The sequence below is a fragment of the Paramormyrops kingsleyae genome, chromosome 3 (assembly GCF_048594095.1).
Source record: "Paramormyrops kingsleyae isolate MSU_618 chromosome 3, PKINGS_0.4, whole genome shotgun sequence".
NCBI classification, from domain to species: domain Eukaryota; kingdom Metazoa; phylum Chordata; class Actinopteri; order Osteoglossiformes; family Mormyridae; genus Paramormyrops; species Paramormyrops kingsleyae.
The window spans coordinates 12,778,317-12,788,175 of NC_132799.1; the positions used below are offsets into that span (position 1 = coordinate 12,778,317).

Below are 9,859 nucleotides of genomic sequence, written 5' to 3' on the forward strand. Positions count from 1 at the left end.
ATGTTTGATTTCCTCTCTCAGAAGAAATGTACCTAGCGGTCCATGCACTATGAAAATATGTTGGCTCCCAACCATAATGCATAACAGAAGTATCTCATTTAAATAATCTGTCTGCACTTGGGTTCTCAAACCCTCACATGTGTGGGACACCATGGAGCGGATAAAAAACTAAGGAGAGCTAATTTCCAAATATTTATTCGAAATATTCGACCTCTGTGATTGTTTCACCTTAAGCTTGTGGCTGAAAATCTAAGGTTCCTACCAACCAACCTCAATACTGCTTGAAAACTAAATAGTCAGACTCTTCACATCCATACAGAGCAAACGGCCTGTGTACCAAATATGCAGAAATTGAGCCCAGCACCTTGTACCTTGTAATTTCGCTGTAGCACAGACACTAAGGACTGCTTAGATACTATGTATCTGTACATGAAGCCACATCCCACATGTTTCTATCTCACTTACATGGCCAGTCGAAAAGCCTGAAACTGGGTCTGATCTGTATATCCGTCTGTTTGATCATGCATGCCTAAAGGTCACAGTTTTATCAACTGGGCAAAAGACCTTGATAATTATACAGAAATGGAGACATTTCTCTAATGCTGATTGGTAGATTGTATCTGGAGGCATAGCATAGTCAGAGATGGTGGAAATATAATGAAGATACATATACATAATGTTGCACTTCTCATCATTGTATTGTCTTATTAGCTTCTTACTGTGTTTGAAGTTGTGTAGCTCCTGCTCCAGGACTGCTTACACTTACACTTACACCTGGGCATTCAATGGAGACTCAGCCTAGCTGCACTAATGCCCAATCGACTCCTCAGCAGCACGAATGTGTGCAATGTGCTATTTCTCTCACTTGTACGTTGCTTTGGACAAGAGCATCTGCGCATCTGCTAAATGAATTAACTGTAAATGCTAAATGAAGACAAAACTGATTCCAATTGAACTTGATGTCTAATGGTTATGTGTTGCTTTACTCACTGGTCACTTCATTTCAATGTTCTTAAAATAGCTACACTGTATCTGCTCATTCACTTAAATGTTAACTTGTAATGAAGTTACAGTAAGCATAATTTACAAAATTCTAAAAAAAAAAAAAAAAAAGTCTTTCACGGTGACTGAAGGAAAATATCACATTATAAGGTTACCTGTGGCTGGAGATCTCAACCCTCCCGAAGTTCAACCCAAAGTTACATCCTTGAGTTGATTAAATTAAAATCACATTCCATATAAATCAGGTAGGCAGGTCGATTCCATCTGAACAAAGCTTTGATATGGCAGAATTTTGAGTTGTTACAGTGACCCATTGTAGAGCAGCTGAGATTTTAATCTAATGGTGTGTTTCGCCCAGAACTGCACTTTGGGTCCCTCTAGTGGTAAAGAGCAATATATGGTTCTGCTTCATCCTTGGCAATCTTTCCCTATTTTTGCCATTGCATATTCTCCGGGAGACGTGACTAACAGATAAGCCTGATTTCTGTATTATTTTCAAGTAGGTTTATCATTTCAACAGCGCTGCACAAGTGCAGGGAACTTTGGGGAACGGCATTTTAAGTTAAAGGTGATTAAAACATTTATTCAAGTAGCCTAGTTTATGCTCTTTCAGATGACCTTAACACGTGAGAGATTCATAACTTGGTCCAGACATAGAGTATTGACAGTGGTCCGGCCCAATTTCGGATGGGAATCTAAAATGATACGGCGCTGGCTGGCCCCGTGCTGAGTAAGTACCATGTGGTTATTGGGTTGCTTGTAAACATCATTATCCACTGCATTAAAGACTGCTACGTTGGTATAATTTCCGACAGAGATGAGCATGATTGATTGATGTATTGATTACCTTAAATGCAGGAATTACAAAACAGTGACGACTAGAGATGACTTCATGAGAACTTACGCGGGGCATCTGCACATACGACTCTTTTCAAGGGCTTATGCATAACTGCTGTGGCAGACAATATTTCATAATTACAACCAAATGAGGAAAGTCCCATATGCGGCAAAGAATGGAAATCCCACTTGTATTTATGTCTTATTGTTTCTCTTAAAAGAGACGTTCATTTTTTGGCAGCCCTCCAGTTAATTTAATATAAATAATGCCCCTCTAAAATGATTAAAATAGTTAATAAGAACATCGCATTATCAATAACTCCAAATGTACAGTTGCAGCATCGTAACAACATCTTTATGAAATCACAAATTACTGGTCCAATGTGATTTAACCATTATCTCATTTATATTTGGTAGTGGCTAAACTCTTAATTAAAACATTAGTATGCATTAGAACAAACAAACACATTAGCAGAACTCAAATGAAGCTGTCGCAGTGTGTCGAAAGTTTTAATAAGTGAGCGGTTATTATCCAGAATGCCTTTTGATGCAGTTTCAACAGCGACCCGTCTCGCATCGCAGGGAGAAGGTGAGTCTGTGAATAAACTAACTCGATTGATTGGTTTCTGACGGTGATTCAGGCCCCAGGTCTGTAACTCCCGGAGCTGCGTAACCAAAAAAGCCGGTGGGTAGGCTAAGGCTGATATTTCTCAAACGGAGTAACTTTCAGCAACTACAAACCGAAAGGCAGCTACAAACTGACACCATTCTTAAAGTAAATACCATTTTATAAATTTATTATATGGCGCATTCACTGGCATTGATTCAGATATACCACAGTCCTCCGCAAGCAAAATGCATTTAAGACTTTAGTAGTAAGTACCTTTCTTATCAAACGGACGAAGAAATCCGTATAGGCAGCGCAGAGCACCAGAAAAATCACGCAGGACGCCTGACATTATCTCGTATTGTCGAGTCACCCGGACGTTGCATCATAAAATATTAAATCAGTACTTCGTGGTAATACATAATTTCTTATCAATTATTCATGCTAATGTGTGTGTAGTTTACTTAATTGTGTTATTGACGATCAAAAGTAATTTCCTGAAAATCCTCAAGGACAGAAATTTAATCAGCCTAACTACTTTTCACGTACAATCCTTTTAAATATTTTTAATTTGCACAACTATTCCCTTATTTATCTCTCTTTCTGGGAAACATACTGTGAAAGAATAAAATTAAATTAAATACATTCTACATTTCAAGACCTCAGTGGGGGTGCCGTAAGAAACCAACAGCTGTAAATATACATTTGCAAATGACGACTAATTATTTCCTAGTAAAGATAAAAAGTTTAGCTGGGAAAATGCGGGCAATGCGACCAACGAGGGGACCAAGGTTGTTCATAAAAGTAAATAAATAATCAGATCCATTCTGGCAGTTTTACCTCTAGTGAACAGGAAAGGGAATTAATTATTAATTTGAGCCAGATGGCTCAAGCAATGAGCTACAAGAGACATACGTGAATGTCTACTTCTTTAATTTTTTTAAATACATGTCAAAACAAGACAAAAACGTAACCGTATGATGATACAACATGTTATACACAGCTAGCTCGTTGTATGCATTCAACTTTAAAGTATACTTACGAAGCACGGATACAAGGAAATGATCTGACGCAGCCTTCCGCAGATGATATTTCCACGTGCGCATTGTAATTATATGAATATTTTGTAATCTTTGACTTTATAAGCATCGGTATTTTACAACTTGATTCTGAAGTAACGGCATACCAGGGTAGTTTTGAGGTGATCATGACTTCTCCAAATTCTCTGAGCATGCTGCCCAAGACTGAATACAGGCATCCAGTGCAAATCTTTTGTCTTCACTTATACACGGTGTATATTTTTACTTATCAGTAACACTGTTTATTTAATATGATAAGTAACAAAAAAATGTCCTTGAGTCACCCCTCTCCCTAAAAACACAATCAAATACTCCATAAATCAGTAAATACTAGAAACAAATAGATTATGGTATTTGGACAAGATAAAGCTCTCACAAGGGGCAACGTTCATGTCTTTTGTACAGAGAGCCTATTTGCATCAGTGTTCTGACAGCGGCCGCCCTCTAGGGGGCACTCACAAGCTGCACTTCTTCTCAAGTGGGTCCTTGCCTCCGGGCGCCGGCTTATCTTGGGAGCTCGCCTGACTTGGGGCTTTGCTTGTGATGGGTCCAGGGCTGCTCCTGCTTACGCCCACGGCCACACCTGCTGCCGGACCCACACCTGCGCTTTGGCTCGCCCCTAGCAGGTTAGCCGACTGCAGCACAGCCTCGGAGTGTTCCCTCGCCTTCATGCGCAACGCTGCCACACTAGCCGTCCGGTTGCTCTGACAACCATAAGGGGGCAAAAATGACAGGCCCATAGGATCGGGAACACAGCAGGAGCAGAGGGGACCTCCTGGAGACAGGGGGAAAAGCACAGCCACAGGGTGAGGGTATGTACTCCCCAAAACCTACCGTACAATTTCACCAGTCCTACCCAAACTTCAATTATACAGATAATTACTCTCATTTAAATAAAGCGCGTTAAGGTACATCACGGATGCGATACTAATCCGGTAAAACATAATCACCAACCCAAGTCGAAGCCAAAAAGTTCAACGAGATTTGATAACAAGAGCATCGCCTACTGGAGGTAAAGGGGAAAAAACAGTCGCGGAGCGAAAAAAATTTAAATAGCATACGCGTATTATTATTATTGTTATTATTATTATTATTATTAAATGATGAATCTTGGAAAAATACAGGACAACAGCAGCAGCTATACAAAACGAAGCGAAGTCACCTTTTAGAGACGCGACTGTGGATAAGGCCTGGGCGTAAGTGGCCGTGTTGAGGAGGGTCCCGGGCAGACAGGACGGGAAAAATGGGCCACCTGGTCCGACCGTTCTGTTCAGACTTGAATATGAACGAGAAACATGTGTCAGGTATTTTTCCAATAGTATTTTACCAAGTAGCAAATGACGGCTAAAAGCATGACGTACCTTTGCTGAATTTCTAGTTGATCCTTCTTGTTACGGCTCTGGTCAGCGGGGGACGGAGAATTGAGGTTCCTCACGGGAGAAGTCCCTTCGCGCGTCTGTTCCTTGCCCCCTTCCTGCTCGGACGTTCCTCTCTCCGTCTTCCTCCATTTGGCCCTTCGGTTTTGAAACCATACCTGTCGGTTGGTGAAGACAGTGCACAGACATGCAAAGGTATGCTAAAAATGTCTTCATTTTAGTCTTACGACATTTTCTTTCCTTTTTAATCTCAGCCTTGCAAAACAACATCTTGAATATGGCTAAAGTTTAATTTGTTTTCTATTGTTAATTCTCCCCAGTATCGGGCCACCTCACCGTACAAATGGCGACTTATTTAAAACTTCAGCTAACACTAATGCTCTGCATATTCAGGGAAGTTCTTGTATCTTAATTGAATGAAGGTCATTGCCTATAACAACATTTAATTGAGCAATTTTTCATTATCATATTTTAATGACTTCCTACTGACAGTGCCCCTGCTTCTGAGAGAGAACCGTGATGAAGTCGTTTATTTCCCTATTTAGTGATTGTTTGACAACATCAGATTCGATTAAGACTGCGCTCTCTAACGCATTAATCACGTTTGAATGGACGAAGGGCACAATGCGGTCCTATCTCCGCAGGCCCGGCAGTATTGTCCATAGGTACAATAATGTCAGCGGACAAACACAAACATATAGTATTCACTCCGAATAATAAGACAACAGTTTACAGGAAGGGCAACAATATTCGGATTGTAATTGTCACGGCGCTATCTCACCCTTGCACCTTCCAGCTAGAAGTCATGATCTCCTCCGTCTGAATAGTCTGTAATTGCCCCATTAATCTCAATTTGCAGTTTGCTCTTAATGCAGCCAAGGCCAATTGACACTTAAAAGGAAGGTCTACACACTACAACAAAAAGAAAATTTATTTTCTAATAATAATGTAAGTTTAATATCCCTGCATGCTGCGACTGATTCATGTTCAGATTTAATAATACGAATCTGGTAATCCGATTAGAGGGAAATAATTTGTTTACAATCCCTAATTTACAGCAGCGAATTCCATTATCTATGTGCAGTCATTGGTTTTAAGCGATAGTAAGATGACCCTGGGGAAAAAAAGGCAAACTATTATATTTCGTACAATTAGATCTGTGCTCACAACAAAACCCAAAAGCAAATCGTGGAAGCAGGAAATTACATATAGGACACACTGAATTTCATTACATGCGCCTATGTTTGTATAACGGCGAATATTTTGCCGACCAATCTATGAATGGTAAATTGTCAGAAGTAAAGGCACTAAACGTTCGCCAAGCAGAATGCTAATATCGTTCGGCTGGTGTGCGCGCGCGCTCCCGATTGTTGTTCTTGCTTTGATGAGCCAAAGAGATGAATAAATTTACCGCTAAAAATATTTTTCCACTACCTTGCAACGACGAGAAGGCTTTAAGAACGAAAGCTTTTTACCTCTATTTCTGAAGCCCGGAAATGGATTTGTATTAAAGTAATTTTGTACCTTAGAGACGCGGACAAATTAGTGTAGAACATTATCGCTAGTTAATTATGAATGACCGATTAATCAACCTAATCTAATATTCCACATTATGTTGATGTTATTAAAGTGCATCAAGAAAATGACAGAGTGGCTTAATTTACTTTCTTTGGCCAAACGTGCTTTGAACACTTTATGGGGTGTGTGTTCATGAGTCGGCTCACCTGGACACGGGCTTCGGTGAGGTTGATTTTCATTGCCAGCTCTTCTCTCGTGAAGACGTCGGGGTAATGCGTTTGGGCGAAAACCGCTTCGAGGGCTTCTAGCTGAAATAAACAACGCAGCAAATTCATCGGTGTCCAGCCGGTGACGATAACCATTTTAAGTTACACTGTGTACATCGTCATTACTCGTATGGACATTAGAAAAAACAACAACAAAAAAACAAAAACGAACTAACAGACTCGTTTCTTTTGACACTTATCCAAACACTGCGTGGCAAATAAACAAATACATAAATAATTGTCACAATTTAAATAAGTTTAAAACAATTAAAATTAGCTATACAGAAAAAAACTTATAGGCTACAAAAAATACACGTATACATAAATACAGACGAAAAGGATTTTCACAATTTTTCACAAACAGTAAAATCAACAGCACTCATAATTTACTAAACAAAATTGTACTTTCGATTAATATTTATCAATGTCGCATAAAATATACGCTAAGGAACTTGAGTGGCCTACCTGTTGTAAAGTGAACGTAGTCCTGTTTCTGCGTTGTTTCCTTCTGAGAAATCCGTCATCGAAGTCACCGGCTGCGTGGCCTCCGAAGGAGCCGCTGTTTACTGAGGAACACAGTCAGAAAAGACAAGATAATTTTAAGTAATATTTTGACAATTGAGTGACACAACACACACACGCACACGCACACACAAGACACACACTCAAAGCCGGTATTAACGTGCTTATTGTGAAATTCCCTTTCAAAAAATTCGAACCATCATTTAACTATCGTAACATACATTTCGAGACTGATGCGCCTTTTTCGGTGGGGAAAACTTACTCAGGAATATTAGTGATGCATAAGACGATTTTAAAGTGCTGTGTATTAAAATCACTTTAAACTTGGTAGGTGGAGCTCCATGCTTTGTAAATATTTAGATGAGCAACGTTAAACATTAATGCAGACGGTCTGAAGGAGACGACCGTGACCACATTGAGATGTCGATTAGCCATCAAACATCTGTGCCCAGGCAGGCAACAAAACAGCCTGGCGTGGCCCTAGGGCAAACACTAGTGCTCGGCCTAAAGGATGGTGCCAGGTGGAAGAACGACGGTCGTAAAAACAATAAAACGCTTCCAGTAGAATTGTAGTGGAAATATCATAACAAGAAATATACAACGTGCGGTGATAATGTTGCGGTAAAAGGTAAAACTAAACCCTATATTTGTTTGTATATAGGCTATATTCGCGGATATTTTCAAACTAAAATATTTTAAATGAACACGCAATAGTAGCATTTGCAAATTTTTTTAACTTTAAACAACGCCAAGTGGCAAAAATACAAGAATAACGCATTTGCATTCGCCTCGCTAATTTTAAAACCAACTTTAAATATGAAAAACACACAAAAGAAACTATTCACGTTTAATAAACCAATTTGATTAAATTAACTGAATATCATGCATTTTTCTGACAACCCGTTTTTCCGCAACATCGAACGTAGTCTAGTTCAGAGTCAAAATAAATACTTACTAGTATTTGTCCTACAGCATTCCCCATCCAGCTGAGGCGGACAATGAAAGTAAAACATTTTCTAAAGTTTATCTGGATACGGGTGAAGTTCGCAGTCGATCTGAAAAAAAGACGCAATGATGCAAAGAGTTTAGACCTTTCTTTGCCAAATAGGGGTGTATTTTATTTAAGTATGCATTACATATTTTCCGTTCACTGGGAGATTGCACTGTACACAACTGTCTCACTGGATTATTCAGCATTTAATGAATAACTCCGTTTCACAACTGAAGGCCAAAACACCCGCAAAATCAACTGTATGCACGAGAGAGAATTATTCATGCACAAACATAATTGAACATCAGTTACGAAATGTCTGTGACGAGTGGTTCGTGGTTGTCCTTTCCGTTTCAGGTAGAAGTCAAAAACATTATTCAAACACGAAGAAGCGTACCTGATGTAGTTGTTGTCGTGAACCGACGTGCGAGCCCCCTTCTGAGATTGATGGTGCGGTTCCTGCGTGCCTGAGTTACCGGCAGTAACACTCCCTCGGTCATCTGCGTACACTCAGTCTGCCTCTTTCTTTCTCTCTCCTCCCTCTCCCTCTCTCTCTCTCTCTCTCTCTCTCTCTCTCTCTCTCTTTCTCTCTGTCTCTCTCACTAATACACGCACGCTGTCGGGGAAATCAGCCCAGCCCTGGGAATGACCAGATGTCTTTATAAGCGTCTACAGCACGACCAACCTCTCAGCACTTGCCTTTATAATCTCCGGCATAATTGGTCATAATCTTATTATTTCCAGCATTGTCTGCTCTGAGTGACTTGGATAGGCCCGCTGGGTGTTCCAGGGCATCCCACGTGGTGAAAACCGTCAAATCTCCATCGCACCTACCACTTAAAATATGTACCTTTCCTCGCCAATTGCCTTGCGGTATGCGTTGTTATTCCCAAAATCATCCCCAAACACACGCGCCCTTTATCGACAGCCATGCACTTTTTATTCCTTCGCTTTTTGATATTAAAAATCTAGATGACTGGTTCTGGATTTTAAATTGACTGTCAGACCAGTAATTGCACATTAGATGGGTTAGGGGTCCACTTTATACACGGCTTCGCTTGCTGAGTGCTCATACATCCAAATTTTGATTTTGTTCACAGCAAGGGGTCCTTGGATTTATTTCCTCTTTCCCAGTAAATGATATGCAACGGGACCCTTTCAATTACTTTTAAAACTCATCTGGGACGTGGAACACAGACATCGCCGGTTCTCAGCCTTCTGAAAATTAGGCTCTAAGTACCAGCTGAAATTTTGAAGACGAGGGCGGGATTGGATGAAATCACATAAACTGCAAAAAAGCAAGTATAATGGCTCATAATTGGTTCTCTAATAGCATTACACAAGGATAATAGCCTGTTACGGCCCCCTGCACTATTAAGTGCTTCCCTGGCGTAAAACGTTTATGATATTAAGGGGGGAATATAATGATATTTTGGTTATTAAATGCGTGTAATTAATTTATGCACCGCTGAAAATAAAGTTGGTATTATGACCTCGGCGAGATGCGATGGAAAATTGAAATCAAACAACTGTTGATAAGTTTCCTCTATTTTGTGGAGACTTATTTTAATTGAAAATTTGTTTGTTTATTGGTCTTTGTTTTTAGTGAATCGTGTGACGGGAGTGTTCAGCTTCTGTTAATAAGACCATATATCATTGAT

The 9,859-nt window shown here is 40.0% G+C and overlaps 1 protein-coding gene across 1 annotated transcript in view; it reads right to left on the reverse strand.

Moving 5' to 3' along the window:
- The window catches only part of drgx (dorsal root ganglia homeobox), a 31,882-nt gene extending 22,409 nt beyond the window's left edge, over positions 1 to 9,473 (reverse strand). Inside the window, exons 1-6 of the mRNA XM_072710367.1 lie at positions 8,596 to 9,473; positions 7,151 to 7,251; positions 6,626 to 6,727; positions 4,887 to 5,059; positions 4,688 to 4,800; positions 3,985 to 4,300 (exon numbers count right to left, since the gene is read on the reverse strand). Of these exons, the coding sequence (XP_072566468.1) occupies positions 3,985 to 4,300; positions 4,688 to 4,800; positions 4,887 to 5,059; positions 6,626 to 6,727; positions 7,151 to 7,251; positions 8,596 to 8,698 (908 nt within the window). The 5' untranslated portion in view covers positions 8,699 to 9,473. The remainder of the gene's footprint in view (positions 1 to 3,984; positions 4,301 to 4,687; positions 4,801 to 4,886; positions 5,060 to 6,625; positions 6,728 to 7,150; positions 7,252 to 8,595) is intronic.
- Between the last annotated feature and the right edge of the window lie 386 nt (positions 9,474 to 9,859).